The following is a 21,973-nucleotide window of genomic DNA, read 5'->3' as shown; positions in this document are numbered from 1 at the left end:
TTTAAGTAAGTAAGCTTTCAAAATATTTTAAAAATCTATGGTATTTACACTTCTGAAGTTCTTAAATCTTAAAGTCACACTGACACTCTTGGGACAAACTATATGAGAAAGGAAAATCCAAGAATATCTTTTTCCTAAAAATTATTGAGTCCTGATGAATTGTTATGTATAAATTAGTGACCTAATAGAGATTCATGACTTTTAAAGATAGGACAAGATGGGCAACTGTATTAATTATATACTTGTCATCTCTGTTTGACGCTGTTAGAGTTGAATGCAGTATGTATTGTGGGCTGTCCTTACTGTCGCTTGGGAAAGTGGATCTTACTGATTTCAGACTAGTCAAAGTAGTTATATTTGATAAAAATAAGGTCAATAATGTGACTCAAATAGATTCATAGTTGAAATTCAGCAATATAATTAGATTTTAGTACACATTTCTTTCTCTGAATTACCAGCATTTGAACTCTATTGACAAAAAGAAGCCTTCTTTTAAAATGTATTTTAGGGGTGCCTGGGTGGCTCAGTGGGTTAAAGCCTCTGCCTTCAGCTCAGGTCATGATCCCGGGGTCCTGGGACCGAGCCCTGCATCAGGGCTCTCTGCTGAGCAGAGAGCCTCTTCCCTTCCTCTCTCTCTCTGCCTGCCTCTCTGCCTGCTTGTGACCTCTACCTATCAAATAAATAAATAAAACTCTTAAAAAAAATAAAATACAATAAAATGTATTTTATAATACAAGCTAGGTCCTATGAAAGAATATATTTTCAGTTGTGAATTAACCTATTTTAGATAGCACCACTGACCTGTGCTTTTGAGTTTTACCAGCTTAACTGATTCTAGTCTAGCTTTAAAGCCCGTAATTTTAATATGCCTCATTCGGTGTTAGTAAGATCAAGAAGTGTCCTGTGCCTTCCCTAATACATAGGAATAGCATTCCATTTTTTTCACCTTCTACAGAAGGGCCACCAACAATGTTCTACTCCCTTGTTGGAGGGGCCATGGAGAGTGGAAAGCAAACCTCAAAAACTAACCTAGTACGCATTTGTTTAACACATAGGCCTAAAGCGGGCTTCCCGTACGTATAGGAGCCATGGACATATTCAAGCTGTTTGGCCTTTTGAAGAACACATGAGACTAAAAATTAATGAAATGAAATGAAAAAAAAAATTATTCTATCATGCATATGACAAAGTCATTGAAATAACATTGATTTTTTATTTTTTTTAATTAATATACAATGAAATCCTTTTTTGGTGTACGGTTCTATGAATTTTAATACATATGTAGATATACATGACTGCTACCACAATCAAGATATTGAATGGTTCTATCATCCAAAAAAAAAAACCTCTCACCATATTTCTTCATAATTATACCCCCCCAAGCCCTAATCTGTGATAACTGCTCTCCATCACTTTAAGGGGTTTTGTTTGCTTATTTTCCCTTTTAAGGAATGTCATACAAATGGAATCCCATAGCATATAACCTTTTCAGACTTGCTTCTTTTGCTTACATACTGCCTCTGAGATTTACCCAAGGTGTTACATGTATCGGTAGTATATGCCTTTTTATTGCTGAGTAGTATTCCATTATGTGGATGTACCACAGTTTCACAATTCATCCATTGAAGGGCATCGAAATTATTTCCAATTTTAGTGTTTACAAATAGAGCTACATCAAACATTTGTGTGTAAATTGTGTGCACGTAAGTTTTCATTCCTTTATGATAAATGCCGAGGTGTGGGATTGGTGGGTTATATAGATCATATATGAAACTGCTAAAATGTTTTCTGGAGTTGATGTATCATTTGGTGTAACCACCAGAAGTGCATGAGAATCCCACTAGCTCCAGCCTCTCTACTGTACTTTATGTCAGTATTTTTTATTTTTGTCATTCTAATAGATAGCCCATTGTCATTTTAATTTTACTTTTCTGATGACTAATGATGTTGGGCATCTTTGTAATGTGCTTATCTGTCATGAATATATCCTCTTCAGTGAAGTGTCTATTCAGGTCTTTTGCCCATTGTAAAATTAGGCTATTTGTCCCTTATTACTGAATTTTGAAGATCTTTATTTTGGATACACATTTTTTGTAAAATAAGCAGTTTGCTAATATTTTCTCCCAGTATATAGCTTGTTCTTTTCATTCTCTTAGTACTACTTTTTACAGAGCAAAAGTTTTTAGTTAAGAAGTCCAATTTATAAATTTTTTTAATTGAATCTTGGTTTTTTGATACTGTATAGAAGAACCCTGCCTAATCCAAGGACTCGAAGATTTTCTCCTCTGTTTTTATGTAAAGTGTTGAAATTTTACATTTTGCGTTTAGATCCATGATCTTTGATCCATTCTGAGTTAATTTTATATAAGGTATAAGGTTGGGTTCAAGCACTTTGTTTTTTGTCTTTTTTTTTTTTTCCTATGGGTGGCCAACACCATTTGTTAGTAAATCTATCCTTTCTTCATTGAACTGCCTTTGCACCTTTTCCAAAAATCATTTGACAGTTTTTGTTTGGACTATATTTTTGTATGCTCTGTTTTGTTCCACTGACATATGTGTGTATCCTTTATTCAAGACTATACTGTCTTGATCGTGGTGAGCTTCATGCTAAGTTTTAAAATCTTTTAAGTCCTCCAGTGTTCCTCTTCTTTTTCAAAGGTGTTTTGGGTATTCTAGTTTGCTGTCCTGTAAAAATTTTATAATCAGCTTTTCTATATCTGAATAAATACTGCTGGGATTTTGATTGGAATTTTTCCAAATTTATTGATCAGTCGGGAGAAGATTGACATCTTTACTGTGTTGAGTCTTCTGGTCTATGAATATATGTAGATTATGTGTCTCCATTTACTTAAATCTGTTTTGATATTTCATTAGCATTTTTTAATGTTCAGCATACATACCTGTATGTATTTTATTAGAATTATACCTAAGTATTTATTTTATTTAGAGCTATTATAAGTGTAATTTAAAAAAAATTTATTCCATCTGCACACTGTGGTTTGTAGGAATGGAATTAGTTTTTGTGTGGTGATCTTGTATTCTAAAATCTTGCCAAATTTTATTTATAAATTCAAGGAGTTTTCTTGAAAAACTCCATGGAGTTTTCTACATGAGCAATCATATCATCTGTGAATAGACATTTTTTCCTCCCAGTCTTTATGCCTTTTATTTCTCTTTCTTGCCTTATTGCACGGGGTAGGATGTTTAATATTATTTAGCATTACATCGAGTATGAGTAGTAAGAATGCATATACTTGCCTTGTTTCTGATCTTAGGGAACAAGCATTTGATCCTTCATGATTAAGTATGATGTTAGCTGTAGGTTTTCATCTATGAACTTTATCAGATTAAGGAAGCTCCCCTCTATTGGTACTTTATTAAGAGTTCTTACCATAAATGGATACTGAATTTTTCAAACTTTTTCTGCATCAATTAGTATGATCTTTTTGTTTTTTAAACTGTTAACATCATTACTTTGATTTTCTAATACTGAGCCAACCTCATAATGGGTATTTACGATCGTGGTATATTATTGGTATTACATGTTACCGGTTTGATTTCTAGCTTTCTTTGAGGACTTTTATGTCTCTGTTCTTAAGGTCTGTAGTTTTACTGTCTTTATCTGATCTTAGTATCAATAATGATGATTTCATAAAATGGGTTGAGTAATATTCTTTCCTCTTCTATTTTCTGTGGCACAAGAAAATGAGGAAAAGAAGGATTTTCATAGTCCCTGTTGTGAGCACTAGGAATTATCTTCCCATTTCCTGAAGCCAGAAATAGAGTTTCTCCTAGTATTCTGTTCTTACTTCTCGCCAGCTTTTAGGTTCTGAACTTTTAGATTTTGAACTGCGTTTAGCACAGGCTGTGGGATACAGAGGGAAAAATGACAAACTCACCTCCATTTTGGTAGTATTTTGCACTCTAATCATCTTCTACAGTCTTCTGTTACCTTTACTTTTCAGTGTCCTCCAATAGCTATTTTTGTTTTTAGGTTTTATAATTGCATTCTCTCCACTTTTGGATCTACATAGAGTGGGAGGGATAGGATTCTATCTTCCCTGGAATCCTTAAATAATGTTATTTTTAAGAGAGATTATGCATGAGCCAGGGAAGGGGAGAGAGGGAGAGACAGAATCCTAAGAGGTTCCCTGCCCAGCCCAGAGGCCAATGTAGAGCTCCCATCTCACGACCCGGAGATCATGACCTGAGAAGAAATCAAGAGTCAGATGCTTAACTGACTGAGCTACCAAGGCACCCCTGGAATCCTTAAATAATTTCTTTTTTTAAAAAAGGGAACTGGCAACTAGCAAAGTGCAAGGTATATTAGATGTTTTTGCTTTGGAAGAAAAGGTTCAAAAAAAAAAAAAAAAGCTGAAATATTCCTAAGCCTTGAAACTTCATTTATACTCACATTAGGAACTCAGAATGTCATGTGAGTAAATATGTTTTGGGATTTGTGTTCGTTTTTCTACTGATGAGTAACAGATTAAGCACAAATGTAGTGGCTTGCAGCAACATAAAATTATTATCTCGCAGTCCTCTAGGTCAGAAATCCAGGCCAGTGCAGATGGATTCTCTGCTTGGAATCTCACCAGGCAAAAATCAGGGTGTCAGTTGAGCTGGGCTCTAATCTGGAGGCTCCAGAGAAGAAACTCGGTCTAGTTGTTTGCATAATCCAGTTCCTTGTAGTTGTAGGATCGAGGTCCCTAACTCCTTGTTGGCTACCTCTCAGTTTAAGAGCCACTCATTCCTTCTCACATGACCCCCTCATCCTCAAAGTAGCAATGGTATATAATAGAGCCCTTTTCAGGCTTCAGATGTCTCTGACTTCCCTTTCATATGCCTTTTAAAGGTTTTATATATTTAGGCCTACCAAATCATTTCTGTCTGAAATTCAACTGGCCTAGGCTTTTTATCACAACTGTAAAATCCCTTCATAGCACAGCAGTACCTAAAGTAGTGTGTGATTTGATCACTAAGGGAGAGGACTTGGGCAGGGGAATCATCTTTAGAATTCTGCCTATGACAGAACCAGATTAGAATGTTCTGGGGTGCTCTTGCATGAAGTGACCAGATATGTACTTGTGCTGAGTTGGAGACTCAGTGCTGCATATTAATGATGAAAAATAGGCACTCACAGAACTTGTTGATTGGCAGCAGATATAATCTCACAAAAAGATACTTGTGCAAGGCCAGGTTTTTGGACCAACTTCTGCAGAAACTGCTGAGCAGTACCCTGAACATTCAGCATTAGGTGTAAAAAGGGTCCAGTAGAAAAGGAGAAACATGAGCAAAGGCCTAGTGGTATGACATAGCAGGAACTGGGAGGAGCAGGCTCTATAAACTCGGATATTTCTGGAACCTTATTGTGTGAGGCAGGCAATGATGGCAGATAAAGAAAGGCAGGGCCTTTTTTTTTCCATTCTAAAGGAGCTTCGTCTTTTATACCATAGGTAAAGAAGAGCCAATAAAGAGTTTTAAATAGGGGTGAGCCAATCAGGATTGCATTTGAAGCAAATCATTTGGAAATTACTCTGGAGACTGTATTAGCAGGAATTGGTCTAGACAGAAAAATCATTCAGGAGGTTTTATAATAGCTGAACAATATCAAAGCCATGGAGGGAAAAAATGGGGACTGACTGGAATGCTGGAGAGGAGATTGGATTCAAGCGATATTTTGGAAGTAAAATTGACAGAACTTAATCTTTGAGTGGATTTGGACCAGGAAAAGAATATGAAATGGGTTTAAAAAAATCAGATTTCTGATTTGAGTCACCTGGTAGATTATAGAGCCATTAACTGAGACAGGGAATAGCGCATGCCCAAGAGGAATAAATGGAATGTTTTAGATAAAATGATTTGATGAGCCTAGGAGAGTTCAATAGGAAGGAAAAATTCATTCATTTTTTTCCTTCATCACATCATTAAATACCCACTTAGTTTAGTACTCACTGTGGACCAGACAGGAGCTTAGGCACTCAGAATACTAAGATGTAGGAGAGCCCATACTGTCCGGGAGCTCACAGTTCACTGGCCTGGGACAGATACATAAGAAGTTAACTCTAAAAATTATAATAACTAGGTGGCTGTCGAGCCACTGTGCACAGGGTATTCTGGAAGCAGAGGATGGGCAGCATCTTCCTTGGCTGTAGGGTCAAGAAAGACTTCTGAAGGAACTGATTCAAGGACTAAGTCTCAAAGGGTGAGATAGGCAAAAAAACAGAGGTTTAAATGTTTTTTTCCTGTGTCACTGGGACCACAGTGATACCTGAGATTGGATCCTTGTCAAGGTAGTAGTCAAGCGACTCTCTGAAGATATGGCAGGTGTATATACATACCCTTCCACTAGTGCTTTAAAGTCTTCAGTTAGGGGACGTGGATCCCTTTGGTTCAGCAGTTGGCTTAGGTGGCCATTTGGGCAACTTCCTGAATGGATCACTAAATTGGTTCTATGACTACAGAAGGAACACTTCAGACTCTTAATTTAAGTCTGTGTGTTACAAATCCAGACCAAAGCAGGTCGCTCTGGCCACCACATTTGAGTCTCCTATCTGCTGTAGCTTTTGTTTCGGTTTCCTCTTGTTCCTTTCATCTCTTAAGATTGTCTTCTTTTTTGCATTGTTGTAAAGGTGGTATTATTTACTGTGAGGCCACAGAATTTGGAAACCCACATGAAAGGGTAGAGAGGCAGAACAAATAAATGTATGGGTTGTTTGAACCATCCAGTCCTCCTAAAGTATTTTGCCCACCAGCTTCTTTCAGTACTCCAAAATCTACAAATCAAAAATAATGCCTTTCAATGTGTGGGGCTGGTATAACCAGATACTTCTCTGAAGAAGAATAAAGTCGGGCCCCTTCCTCACACAGTACTTACACTCACACAGTACTCAGGAGTTAGTGCAACAAAATCATAGACCTGGGGCACCTGGGTGGCTCAGTCAGTTAAGCATCTGCCTTCAGCTCAGATCATGATCGCAGGAAGGGATCTAGTCCTGCTGCCCACCTCTGGCTGCCTGCTCAGCAGGGAGTCTGCTTCTCCATCTGCTCCTTCCCCCAACTTGTGCTTGCACACACACACTCTCCCTCTCTCTCTCACTCCCTCTCTTGCAAAAATAAATAAAATCTCTTGAAAAATAAATCATAGACCTAAATGTAAGAGGTAAAAACTATAAAACTTAGAAAAGAAAACTAAGTGTCAGTCTTTGTGACCTTGGGTTAGCAATGGTTTCTTAATATGACCCTAAAAGCACAAGCAAAATAATAAATAAATTGGACTTCACAAAAATTAAAGTCTTTTGTGCTACAGATAATACCTTCAAAAACCTGAAAAGACCATCCACAGAATGGGAGGAAATGTTTGTGAATCCTATATTTGGTAAGAACTTGTATCCAGAATATAAAGAACTCCTACAATTCAGTAATAACTCCTATAATTCAATAACTCATTTTAAAATGAGCAAAGGATGTGAATAAACATTTTTCCAAGAATATATACATATGGCCAATAACCAAATAAAAAAGCACTCAACATCATTCATCATTAGGGAAATAGAAATCAAAATCACGGGGCGCCTGGGTGGCTCAGTGGGTTAATCCTCTGCCTTCAGCTCAGGTCATGGTCTCAGGGTCCTGGGATCGAGCCCCACGTCGAGCTCTCTGCTCAGCAGGGAGCCTGCTTCCCCCTTTCTCTCTGCCTGCCTCTCTGCCTACTTGTGATGTCTCTTTGTCAAATAAATAAAATAATATCTTTAAAAAAAAAGAGAGAGAGAAATCAAAATCACCATGGGCTACTACTTCATACCCACTAAGATGACTGTAATCAAATATGACCCAGCAATCCCACTCCTAGGTAGATACCAAGAGAATTAAAAACATGATCACATAGGAGCGCCTGGGTGGCTTAGTGGGTTAAAGCCTCTGCCGTTGGCTCAGGTCATGATCCCAGGGTCCTGGGATCGAGCCCTGCATCGGGCTCTCTGCTCAGCGAGGAGCCTGCTTCCCCCCTCTCTCTCTGCCTGCCTCTCTGCCTACTTGTGGCCTCTGTCTGTCAAATAAATAAATAAAATCTTTAAAAAAAAAAAAACATGATCACATAAAAATTTACACATAAATGTTCATAATGGCATTATTTATAATAGCCAAAGAGTGGATACGGCTCAAATGCCCATTAACTGTTAGTGGATGAACAAAATGTGGTGTATCCATATTTGGGTGTATTATTCAGCCACAAAAAGGAAGAAAGTACTAACGATATGTGTTTCAATGGGAATGAACCTTAAGAACTTTTACTACACTAGCTAAAAGGAACCAGACCCACAAGGCAAGATATTATGATATTATGTAATTCTGTTTATACAAAATGTCCAGGATAGGCAAATCTATAGAGACAGAAATTAGATTAGTGATTTCCTGAGGCTAGAGGTAGGGAATGTGTGGGGAGGGACTGCTAAGTGGTTTGGGATTATTTTTGTTGTGGTGATGATAATGTTCTGGAAGTAGATAGAGGCAGAAATTGCACAATCTTTTGAGTTTGCTAAAAATCATTGAACTGTACACTTTAAATAGGTAAATTCAATGGTGGGTGAGTTAACCTATCGATAGGAGGTTTAAAAAAAAAACCAATTCCTTTAAGTTACTATGTTTTTTCTGTTTAAGAAAATATGGGGAACAGGGAGCATTTTGGTATTGCAAAGGGTGACTCAGATGTCTGATCCTTTCTGGTGGACACCTAGCCAGAAGCAGGACTCTCCGAGTTTTGCTGGGCCCAATTAAAGAATCACATGAGAAGACACACTTTAAAAGAATTACCTCAGGGAACATGGATGGCCAGGAGAAAACTGTAAGGCGCTAACACCTGAGGAAGGTGAAAAGAGGTCCTCCTTATGAAGAATGATATAGAAACTAACTTTATCTGCTTAATAATCTTGCCGTTAGCTTCATATGGGATTGTGTCTTATATCTACTCGGTCTTCAGTGAAAAGAACACCTGTGAGGTTCAGTATGCTCAAACATAGGCGAGACACAGCGTGCCAGGCACTGGGTATAAAGACATATGACATGCCCTGCCTTCACAACAATTATAGTCTTAGGTCTTACTGATCATGAAAACAGAAATAAGAAGGCAAAAACAGAAAAGTAAAGCTGGTCCGTTTAAAAAAAAAAAAAAAAAAAAAAAAAAAGCTTGTCAGTCTCTATGTCAGGTGCTGAGTAGCAAATAAGGACAACACCTGGTGTCTGGTGCGTATAAAATGGACTGAGGGTTTGAAGAGATCTCCGTGTACACGTTACATTGGATGGGGTGTTTAAATGTTTTAGAATGCTGAATGTAGGGAACGATGTAAGGGATCCTCCTGGCTCTCAGCAGGGCACAAAGGGGAAACAAAGCTTTTCTACATACACTTGATCAGGGAATAGGGCAGAGAAGGCTACTTCAGCTAGTCAGTTGGACAGATATTTATTGACACTGTATTTGTGTCAAACTTTGTGCTAGATCCTAGGGGAAGTCCTTTTACCTTGGAAGAAAGAATGTCAGTTCCAGTAACAAACTAAAATAGCTGCTTAATTTTGGCTCAGAGTGGGAGGGCGGAAATAGATGTCCATGCGTGGCCTTCACCCTATCAGGAACAGTCACATGGATTGAGACACAATGGAAGGCATGCAAGTAGTCCAGGGAAAGTGGTCCTTCAAGTAACTACATGGGAAGAACAGTTAGATGACGAGTAAAAGAATTCCAACACCTGGCATCCTACTGAGTCCATCGTACAAGTGTGGGGAGACTTAAATAGGGAAGCAAGGGTTTCTATTCAATGGCAGAGCTTCAGTAATTTTCTTCTCTTTTTCAATTCTATAGCAGACATCAACTTGGACATATCAAAGCCTTTGAAAGCAAACCTGAGTTTTACCAAGTTGGATCAGATAAACAATTTATTAAAGAAGATAAGAAGTACACACAGCAAAGAGACATCAGCGCCATTCACCTCACTGAATAAGGATGAGTTTCCAACCTCAAAATGTTACCGTGGAAAATTTTCAAAATCTAAAGTTCATGGTGATGGAACACAGAAGATTCCATTTCAAGAAAACATGTGGAGAACTGTTTCTTGCTTTCAGAAAGTTTCTGTCCATACTACTCAGATTGTGGTCTCCATGGAAACTGTCCCCCATCCTAGTAAACCATGCCTGTTAGCATCTTTGTCAACCCTCAGTGGAAGCCTTAATGTCAAAGCAACACAGAAAATACCTGGTAAGTCACAGAAAGGGGGAGAGGGAGATGATAATATGGTTTTTGGCATCTGAAAATGCGTAATTTTAAAGATTCGTGTTATGTAGAGTTAAAAGGTTTTTTTTTTTCTTTTTTTTAGAGGTTAAAAGTTTTAAGGACCATTACAGAGGGGGACATTTTTTGTGATCTTATTTTAAGAGCTAAGTTTGTAACAAATCCTTTGAACCTAAATATTTTATCACCTTAAATGAATCTGTTGGTATCCATCTCTTCGGGTATGTTCCTACAAATGTCTGTAAAATCATCCACTTCTGAATTCCTTTTTACCTAAAATAGCATAGTGGAACAGTAGAATATCAAGTTTTGTGAACCCTCAGAGCAGTGTTTCTTGAAGCATGGTCGCAGAACCAACAGCATCAGCATTACCTAGGAACTCGTTAGAAATGCCAGGTTTCAGACCCCACTCCTGACCTACTGAATCAAGAACTCTGGGTGTGGAGCCCAGAAATCTGTGTTCCAAAAGCTCTACAGATGATTCTAATGCACTATATGAAGTTACTGGTAACAGTTTATTTAAAAAGAGAGAAGTTGTTCAGGTGGCAGCTATGCTACACAAATTGTAGCAAAAACCAAGGTTCAACTTGGCAAGAACAATGCCATTGACCATGCCAGCAATACCTGGAAGAGAAGGGCTATGCTTCAGTACCTAGCCTAGCACAGGGTGGTATGGGGCTCTGCAAACTGGATGGCAGTTGATGGGTGGAGAGGTGAGAAATTAACAGGCATCTGCCTCTTTCTCTTTTGTTACCATGACGGAAATGTTAATTTGCTTTTTCACACTGAAAAATGGTAGGCAGAAAGAATTGGAGGAGGGGAAGAGAAAAGACAAGGTACAGGTGGGAAATAGCAGTTTTCAGTCACAGAACCTGCTACTGGAGGAGTCCAGGGCACAATGCCAGAAATTCTACTTTGAAAGGCAAAAGTAGCATAAAGGAAACCTTTTTTTCCACTTTAATTTGCAGGAAAGAATTGGGGCTAGAGGGATGGTGTAGGGGATAAAGTAAATCCGAAAACTCTCTATAACTTAGTTGCTTACTAAAAAAGTGGTTAAGTGGCAGCTGGAGACCCCCCGGAACATAGTTCCATATAGCCAGTTTGGGCACAGTAGTTTAAGAGATAAAGGAAAAGTTTTATGGTTGAGAAGTATGAATTTTAGGCCAAAAAGTAGATGATTTATTTCTTTCTCACCAGAAATATTTGTGACCAAGCCAGCTAAAAGCACTGTATTTTTTTTTTATTGTCTTAAAAGTTAGAAATGAAAAATGTAAGGTCCATGGGACATGAAAGACTATGAAACACTGGAGGCTGCAGTGTCTGATTTATCCACAAATAAATTGCAACCCAGACAACACTGACCGGTTCCCACGCCTTTCCAGTTGTACCTTAATCATAGCAGGGAAAGGTTAGGACGCAAACAGAGGGGAAGAATTTAAATGGACTGTCCTCAATTCTAGGTCCTTTTCTGTCTTGTTTTATTCGTTTGCTACTCATATTTTACCCACTTTTAATGGTGTCTGTCCTCAATAAACATCTCTATAATGTCGTTAAAATCCTCTCACTGAGCTCCACAAGATAGTGGACTCATTCTGCTTTTGTAGCTTGTTTCTCCCCCGACCCCCTTCATCTTGGAAAAACTACATACCCCATCCCTTTTACAATTATGCCCTTCAATCTAGTTAAACACAGAAACAGAAACTATAGCTCCTACGAAGACAGATTGTATACAAGTGTAATGTGTAGTGTCCAACAAACGTTCTCAAGGAGTTACTTGTGTCAACAAACCAAACCAAATTGAAGTTAGCTATTTAATGGGAACAATTTTATTATGAAAACATAACGAATGCCAAATCTGTTTTCTCTACATTTCTTCTTCATGGAGCAGCATGCCCAGTTTAAAAAGATAACAACGTTAGCAAGATAATCATTAATTATAATCAAATAAAATAAGAGTGTGTTAAGTTCTAGCTATTGCTAATAGCTGATTTCAGGGAAATTATAATTGCAAGATTATAACATATTTTTCAAAAATTAATTTATAGCTTAGCAAAACTTTTTAAAAGCCAAATATCATTTTGAAGCCTTGAACATTAATTTCATTATATAGTTGAATACCTTAAAAAGTCATGCTTTTCAACCTGGATGAAATATACTCAAATATACATGCAAGATATATTTTTGATGAGTGGTAAAAAGTATCCCTCACACCCTCCCTCCAAAAAACCCTCCTACCAGTAGTTATATTTCTTTTTGTATTCTGCAAGTGACATTGTTCTGCATTGAACTAAACTCTTTTATAGTATATCTTTGAGCTGAACCGAGTTAATGTCAGATTTTTATAGTTTGAATCTAATACAGAAATACCTAACTGTGTCTTTGATTTTACAGTTTATATAACTATTGTGACCATCTGCAGCAGCTGCACTTTTCAAATTATTTGCTGAACCAAATTGAGCACAGTGACAAAAGTAGTCATCTCAGATGTACTATTAAACAGAGAGAGAAAAAGGAGCTTTGCCTTGGTACAGTATAGCCATCTGCTGTACAGATGTTATTGTATAGAATGACTTAAGATAAAATAATTGTAGAAAATTTTCATTAAAACCTCAACAATTTGCACTTGTTTATGTGAATCTGCATAACTCCCCAATGAGACAACACACTTGGGGTTTCTTTGGTTCTCACTCACTTTCCTTTTGATCCTTTTTGATGTGCTGACTTTAATAAACACAGTCAAAAACACTGCAAAAACATCATGGAAAAAACTACAAAGGAACAATTATAGCAGCAGAAACTACTCTAATCCCTAACTTACGCAAGCTATTTTTAGTGAAATATTTTTTTTAACACTCTTTATGTGACAATGTTATATAAACAGGGTAAAACAGTCCTTTCCAGATGAGTTTTAATTTAGGAGCTGAAATAGATTTGTAATGCCAGAGGAATCTTATGTTCTAAGTAATATTTAGAGAAACACAATGGGGAATGTGTTGTAGGCATGTTTCCTTGCTTCTGAAAGGTACAAAAAATATTTGAGTTCATTTAATGATTGTATTTTTTATCATCGAAACTGTCATAAGCTTATGGGACGAGTATGGGGGAAAGGGAATAATAAAAGCATGAGAAAGGAAGGTTAATCTTCTTCCCAAGACACTGGCAATACACTTAAATCTAGGATGGTTTCATATTCATTTACTGGTTTTTGCAACAAAATATGTACAAATTATTTGCTGAAATGTTCTCATCATTTGAACCAATATGAAATGGTTGAATATTTTCAATTTAAAAAAGAAAAAAAATCCACAAGTTCTTCTTAGCCTTCTGTACTATGCTGTGACCCTAAACTATTAGAGTTTCAAGGGACTTAATTTTTTTCCAAATTCTACTCTGCAGATGCTAGGGTAACAACAACTTATAATAACCTGACTTTTATTTCTGCTAGAATAGTTACCTTCTCCCATATGTCTTTGGTAAAATGGCTCTCAAGTTCTGATTCTAGTAGACGTAGTGCTTTGATTTTTTCAGTTGGTATATAATACTGAAAAAAATAACAAAATGAATCCTATTTAGAGATTCTATCTTATTTTCAGAAACATTTTTATTTTGGAAAGGCTGATAGTCTTTCTTTTGCTGTCTATTAAATCCATCCCATTCTGTAGTATGTTCTTTTAAAAACTACCCCCTTCCCCCCACCTACACACATAACACAATCTTTTTTTGCCGTTTGAAGTATGTCGTTTTAAAGAAACCATAAGTATATAGCTATAAATTGTGAACACAGTGTAGCACTTTCCACAGGCAGGGTGGGGAGTGAGCTGCAGACTTTAGCTCCCCTTGTCAGAGTAAATTATGGCTCTATTAGGACGGCACTCCTTTAGATTTTGGCAAAGGAGGGTACACGATTCAGGCTGTGGAATGGCTATGTTTTAGGCTGCCTCGCTGTTGCTCAGGGACGCTTAGATTAGCAAACTCCATGGAGATAAGAAAAAGGGAAATGGGATATGAACAAGTTCAGTGACACAAAGGATTAGGGGAAGAGCCTAAGTGAGGCCATCTTGGTTCTCATTTTAGTCAGAAATTGGAGAAAGTTGCAAGGATTCCCTATCCATAGGCACTTAGGGGACTTGTCATCCATGGCAGAAACAATGAGCTGAACTCCTTCTGGTCAAAGAGCTGTCGTTTAAATAGCTTTCACCATCCCCGCCTCTGTCATCCAGATGCACTTATCTATGTGTATAAACAAAAATAGAGAGAAAGAAAGCATAGCCGCATTATTTTTCACATAGACAAATGCCTCTTCTCGTGTTCACCGAATTCAAGAGCAATAAAACATAAAGAAAAAAAGTTCTTTTTCATGTACTGAAAAAATGAAATCTGGTCATTAATTGATGCAAAGTGGAGCTCCAGCTTTTCATTCCATAGTTAACTGGATCTCCTGAGGAAAATCTCTTAAGGCCTTGTCATAGCTGTTGGATGCGGCAGAAATGCAAGTAAGCCTAAGGGGAAATAAAACATTAAATTAGATATGACTACCTAAAATAATATGTCGCAACAGCAAGCCATTTACAACACCCCAAAGACTTTTGTTACTTTTAAGAAATAGCTTCTCTTTCCAGTGCCTGAACAATAGGAGATGAATGCTTTGACAGTTAAAGCCGGAGGACACACTTGACTTTCAAGCTGCCACTGAGGATTGAAGTGGAGGCACAGCTTGTAGACAGCTATACAAATCACTAACAAACCTTAATGAATATTGGGTGTGGGCATCAGGGTCCTGTCATTTTTGACACTATATCCCAAGTAGCATAAACCCAACACTCAAGGAAAGGTGGGGACCTCATCGAGTCTGTAACATCTGGGATTTTATTTGTCATTTTGGCATACCCCGCAAGCGCAAAAGAAAGAGTAAAAGGGGATTATCTTGACAATGAAATGAGTTACTGAATCTTGTGATAATGAAAAGCAGAAGAATTCTAATGCCTTTCTATAGTCCCTGAGGTAGAGGTGCGTTTATAGTTTTGCAGAAGTAAAATGGAGGCAGGCAGAACAGATGGCCTAGAGTCTGTGAAACATGACACCCCTCACCCCACAACTGAGTACCACTATTAATCCTGGTCCGATTCTCTCTTATTACTTTATAACAAGGTTCAAAGTTGCTACTGATGAACTAGTGTGTCCCTCTTACTTTACTCTTAAAATTACCTATAGATTATGGATTCTCTTCAGCAGTGATACTTTCCTGTGTATACTGAGGACTGTTGAGACATTCAAAAGAAGTAGAATAGGAAGTTCTAAAAATTAAATGAGAAATAAGGGGAAAAAAGTAAAATTCTCATTACTTTTTTCCAAACTAGTGTTTCATATTGTTTCTCTAATATGGTGGGAAATAAAAATCATAAGTGTATAAGATGCTGTCTGGGGGAGTAATTCTCTTGTCCTCTTCTTAGAAAAATCACACACGATGGAGAAGAAATCCCAACATGCAAATTTTATTCCCCTTGTTGTAATTATTACATCCAATAATATATGATTAGCTGGAATTTTGGATAATAATAGGTAATATTAATGCTATTACCTTTGATCTTTTTTCGCACCCTTAGAAAGAGAGGTAACAGATCAGGAATATTTGATGTTTTGTTTTGTTTTTTTTTTTTAAGTCAAAAAACCCCCTGGGAGATGAATGCTGTTCAGACACATTTACTGGGATATTTAAATATTTCTGTTTCAAAAGCTTTGTGCATTTTTTAAAATGTCTTACATGATTATTATTCTTCACATACATTTTTTGTTTTAGTGCTAGGTGGTCACCATAGCTGCTTTGGATTCTAACAGGAAACCTTTAAAATACATAGGATAGTTACTTTAGAAATGAAGATGATAACTACTCAGTTGCATTTATGATGTGTTAAAAATCCTCTAATAAGCAAACAGCTTCAGATGTCAAGCACTGTCATGTGCTCTGTGTAGTGAACATCGTGTACCTGCCCAGCCTTTCGTAGAGGGAGATGAGCTCATCTCAGAGAGATAACCATCTCTGACTTTTTCTTCTGATTCATCATCGACCTGAACTCCATTTGAACCTTGTTAGACAAAAAACAAGCAGAATTCCTGGCCCAAACTATAAAATATAATTAAGCCCTTTTGAAATGATGTGTAAAAGAACATTGCTGTACCCCCACTTATAACCACTACCACCACCACAACCAATAAAGTTAAATCAAGCACTGCCTGTAATGGATTAAAATAATAAATGTTCCTGGATTTCAGTGTTTGAAGTACTTGAAGAAAACAGGCTCCCAGCAGCCCGGGTAGCTGAATGCAGGAGAGACATTTATTAATGACGAGTTCAAGGATTTGGCCTGTTTAAGATCATTACTTTCTGTTTACCGTGTGTTACACATCTTTTATATTTTTTACACAGCCCACATGTGTCCACATGCAATAATGAAAGCTTTTTTTCCAACAAAAGAATTGTTAATTGTGTAAATATGGTTCTCTTGGGGAATGTGAAGTCTTCATAGGACTCTGCTTCCTCCTAATGAGAAATCCAGTACAATTATACTCTTCCAAGTCTATCCACCTTCAATCTTGTCTCTAGCCACATTGGTCTATTTCTTCCTATTGTTTTTAGTTACCAGATTCTAAACTTAATCTAGACTGCTAGAAAACTGTTGGCCGTAGGTTCGATACGTTAGAGTTGTGTCCCATTGCATTGGACTTTGTATGTTTTAAGTAGTATAGGGAAAAAAATGCTCTTTATTTCTTTTCCTAGTTTTCACAAAGGTATGGTAAAGAATGATTTTTCTAGTTTTAGGTACATTTGAGAAGGGGAAAGGGCAACTGATAAAAATTTCCCATATATACATTTTTAAAACAATGTTCTATAGACAGGAGAAAAAGGGCCTTTGAGACAACACAAATACTATCAGTTGACATAAAGATATCTCACTGCAAAGTGCTGTTAGAGAAGAAAGTTTCCAGTCCCAGTAATGAGGAGATCTCAGTAGCCTCTCCTCTGCATCTTAATGGTAGCACCCTATAGGTCAGTAGTAGGTGAAATGAACAAGAACTGTTGTAGCCCTCCATGCTGGGACAGTGGAAAAAGTGAAGATTAGGAGGAAATCTCTCTCCCTCACTCTACTGAACTTGTGACAGCATTTAGTTTTGCCTATGGTCACAGCACATTGCCCTCCCATCCACATCAGCCATGAGTAGGCTATTTGCTAGGAAAGTTTCTGGCCTAGCAACGTTGTCAGTGATGAGTGACTGAGGACACATCCTAGATGTTCTTTTACTTTCTGGCTGGGCGTCTGGACCTGTAGGCTATGTTGGCATAACATACTGAGGCCATGCAGGACAGCTGAGGACGGGAAAAAGCATTTATACACAACCCTGTTGCCAGTTGGAAAAATGAAATTACTAAGAGCTAACTAAATAGCAGTAGTTTTTATAGAGCAACCTGGTTGCTGGAAGGAGGCAGACAGAATCTGAATCCTAGCCTTGCTACTTACTGGCAGTTGATGGTGGTAAAAGTTACAACACAGCTCATTTCCGAAATGAAGGCAAAAATACTGAATTCACAGGCCTGCTGAAAGGATTAGGTGAAATAATGTACTCAGAATACCCTACACATTCCTTGGCACAAATGTATTAAATTCCTCAATAAATATTGGTCTTTTTTGTATCTTCCTTCCTTTCCCTCTCTCAGCACCATGTGAATGCTGAAGTCATAGGTCATTAAATTTTTGAGTTGCAAGTTATCTTAAAGATCATCCTTTTCTTTATCAAGAACCCTTTTTTTTTTTTATCTAATTCTCTCATAGATCTCATGATCCAAACACATTGCATTTAGGATGAGATAGCTAACGTAACTACACCAACTCGATATGACTATAACCAAAAAGAAAAATTTACTGCATTTCCAAGCTTGTTTCAGATAGATTCATGATTTCTTTCGGGGTCTTTGAAATATGGAAAATACCTCATGAACCACCCTTACTATGTGGAACTCTCTCAGGTCAAAGAACCTCAGGTGGAGGCCCACTGAGCTAATCCTAACTCCCCCCTTAAGCTAAGGATGAAAGATTAAGTGATTTGCCCAGCGATATTCTGAGGTGGAGTGAGGACTAGAACAGGTCTCCTGGCTTTTGATTGGTCACTTATATCAGACTTAAAACACCTGGATTATGCAGATCAAGACAAATTTCTAAGCAGTTGTAGTAAATTGTTAAGCAAGTCATTTTGCTTTCAACACTGTTTGAGGAAGTTTATACCAATTCTTCCATCCCTGTAACTTACTTAAAAAAACTTTGATTCACAGCAGTCTCCTCACATAATTAAATTAACCAGCTACTACATTCATCTAAGGAACTTTTGAAGTGTGAATTTACTGTTGTTTCTTCCTCTGTAAGAAGGTTGCTATACACTTTCCAGTATGCATGGTCGGATCTGCCGGTCTGGTTATAAGAAAGAGAGAGAGAGAGAAAGGAAGGAAGGAAGGAAGGGAGGAAGGAAAAAAAAAGAAATGGCTACATGGTCCAATAAAGTTTTATTTTTCTAATAAACTGACACAACTGTGAAAACAGTGAGCATTGTGGCAGTTGGAGAGGAAGAAAGAGGCCAAGCTTATCCTCCATTACCCTTTTTGGTATTTTTAGTTTAGTTTTTCTAGAATCTGAGAGTTCTAAAACATTTCTCAAAAAATACCTCTCCCAGACAAAGACCAGATAAAAATAACCAACTTGTAGACATTTTCATCTTTGATGAGTAATTCCCTCTTAATTTATGTGAAAGAAAAAAAAAAAGAAGTCCCATTTCTGTTACTTGTCATTTTATTATGGCCAAAAGAGGTTTGTGTTAGAGCCTTAGAGCAGGAGGATGGCAGGGGCGGGGGGGAGGGTGGTTATTCAGCAGTGAGGACTGGGTGAGAGTACATGGGGATTGGAAACCCCACCCATGGCAAATCATCAGACTGGATGGGATACATGTTAGCAAGGGGACCACCCGGTTAGGCTAGACTTTGTAGTAAATTTGTTCAAGAGCATCAGCAGCACTTTCAACATAAATGTAGTTCTCTAACAGCTTTATTTTGTTCTGTTTCATATATTCATCTTGTGCTGTATTTTAGTTTATATTAATCTTATGCTACATTTTAGTTTACTACATTAATAGGTATAAACATATAGGCATATTATAAAATAGAATGTAATTAAATACAATCTGATCAACTTACATATTCTGATGGGGTTGGGGACAAGGTTTATTTATTTTGTTCATGGTTAAAGTACTCAACTGCCATTTTTTATGTACTTTAACATAATTAGTTGAAGGAACTAGAAATGAGAAGAGTTTTAATCATCTCTTTATGAACCATACTTAGAAAAAATTTTTGGTTATCTCTTTATGGATCATCTCTTCATAGGTCTTTATAAAAATTTGTTTCTTCCTCACTTTTTCAGGCACCCTGATGCTTCACTATTATACAAATTGACCTGTAGCTGTATCTAACCCATGCTTGCTGATTTTCTGGTAGCCTTAGATTGTTTCCAGCTGTATAAAAAAATACCTGGATGTGTTTTGCTAGTACATGTCATCACGGAGTACTCTTCCTCATGACATACAGAAGCCCTGATTCGGATTGCGTTTTGCACAGTCAGCATGTAGAGAATAGGAGCCTTACCAAGTGTCTAGTAGAGACTGACGATGCAGAGCTGGCAGCATTTTGTAAACATTCTCCAAAACAAGTGGTTTGCATTTATTAGTCTTCCGAAGAAGGATTTGAAAGGTCATGAAACTACTTGTTCCTTGAACTAAATTTTTACACTCAATGAAGAGTATGTCAGTATGCAAACCAAGCAAGATTATTTCTGTTTATGGTACCAGTTGTTTCTGAAACTGCTTCTCAATGTTGTTACACCTCATTTAGTTTAATTAAATATCTGCCATTAGTTTGCTAGGGCTGAAATTAAAAATATAAACACAGATTTTTGAAAGAGGCCAATGGAAAAATCAGGCAGAAAAGCATTCTTTTGAATAGAAGGAAGTAGAAGAGGTTATAGACTCGGTCAAAATGACCTGATCACACAATTGCTAAATGCAGTGTGGGGTCCTGAATTGGATCCTGGAACAGGAAAAGGACATGAGGGGAGTAATGTGAAATTCAAATGAGGTCTATAAATTGATAGTATTGAGATTAACTTACCGGCTTTTGAGAATCATATTATAGCTGACGGAAGTTAGCTTATGTAATTGTTAACTTGAAGGGAAGCTGAGTGAAGGGTATCAACTTTGCTGTAAAAGCCTAATATTATTTCGAAGTTAAAAGATTTTTAAAATGACCTGATAAGTGTTTGAGTAACTTTACTAATATTCATGCTTTAAAAGTTTAAGTGACCATTTAAAATCTTACATTTCCACAGCATAGTTCTTTAATTTTTTTTCTTCTCTCTATATTGTTTTTGGAAATTTAGGAGGAAAACGAACAGTTCAGAAGATGTAAAGGATAACCTATATATCTGCCAGCTGAAACAAACGTAAACGTATTGTCCTATTTGCAGTGTGCACACACACACACGTACACATAGAGATAAAATGAGATAAAATGTCACAAAATCATGTGGCTTTTTCTAGCGCTAAGAAGATAGCTCTTTATAGTTTTTACATGTAGTCATTTTATCCAACAGCACATTCATAGTCCACTAGGAAGGAGACAAACACATTCCTTAATGCACTTTCTGTTGCCATTTCTACCAGATTTGAAATGTCTAAGTATCCAGTTTACATGAACTCTTGAGTATTCTCCATGGCCCTGGATGTATGTGTGTGGCTGTACATAAAACAAGATTCATTTCATCCCAAGGAAGGTATTTAGCATGTTTCCTGATAAAAAAACAAACAGGAGAGGACGATGTCCCATAGGCTAGCTTCTCACAGAGTGAAAGAAAGGGAAAAGGAAAATTAATAACCTTGTCACGGGTCCCAGGGATTACTTTCATATTTTGTGGTAAAAGTGTGAAGTTTGGTTTACCATTTATAAATGACCCTTTGTGAAATTTATCACCACTCTTTATTATTAAGTGATCATCATCATCTCTTATTACTGGTCATTTACGCCAAGATTAAAACCACTTGAACTAACACTTTTTTTATTATTTTGTTGTAGCTTTTAAAAAAAAAAAAAAAAAAGAATAGCAGGAATTGTTCAAAAGGGAACAGAGACTCTGTTTTAAACTTAAAAGCTGCTACTTGTGGGCAACCCTTTCTGTGGTGGCACCAGTAACCGGAACCCCTTACTGAGGAGCAAAGCCGCAGCCCACTGGTGTGTGTAGTCAGTGTGCTGGGCCAATGGGCATGTGGGGGTTGGGTTAAATCAGTTGCATAAGCTTCCCAAGCAAACCACACCTCATTTCCTTGTAGGTGTATGGCACAGAAGAACAGAGAAGGGGGCAGAAAGGATCAAGCAGGGCACACTTATGTCTGTGCCTTTGGACATAGACTTATGTCTATGCCTGTGCTCTGTCCTCACTGCCAACATAAGCATCTTCCATTCCCTTTGGCCCCTGTGTGTTTAAGCAAGTCCACAATCCGTGCTGCTAGACCTGCGATAGAGGCAAGTTCAAACTGTAAAAGGATGACAGAGGTTTAAGAAGAGAGTGAGAAGTAGACTTATTATTGGGGAAAAGAAAAGAAAAA

General features: G+C 37.4%; 1 protein-coding gene across 7 annotated transcripts in view; it reads left to right on the top strand.

Moving 5' to 3' along the window:
• The window catches only part of VPS13B (vacuolar protein sorting 13 homolog B), a 792,142-nt gene that overhangs the window by 605,227 nt on the left and 164,942 nt on the right, over window positions 1-21,973 (top strand). For 6 of the 7 annotated variants that reach the window (XM_059165934.1, XM_059165936.1, XM_059165930.1 and 3 more), the window contains one exon: window positions 9,854-10,246. In XM_059165934.1, the coding sequence (XP_059021917.1) occupies window positions 9,854-10,246 (393 nt within the window). The remainder of the gene's footprint in view (window positions 1-9,853; window positions 10,247-21,973) is intronic. The other variant, XM_059165932.1, reaches the window with a different exon arrangement.

The sequence above is a fragment of the Mustela lutreola genome, chromosome 3 (genome assembly GCF_030435805.1).
Source record: "Mustela lutreola isolate mMusLut2 chromosome 3, mMusLut2.pri, whole genome shotgun sequence".
Lineage (NCBI taxonomy): Eukaryota > Metazoa > Chordata > Mammalia > Carnivora > Mustelidae > Mustela > Mustela lutreola.
This window is presented reverse-complemented; position numbering and strand designations above follow the sequence as displayed.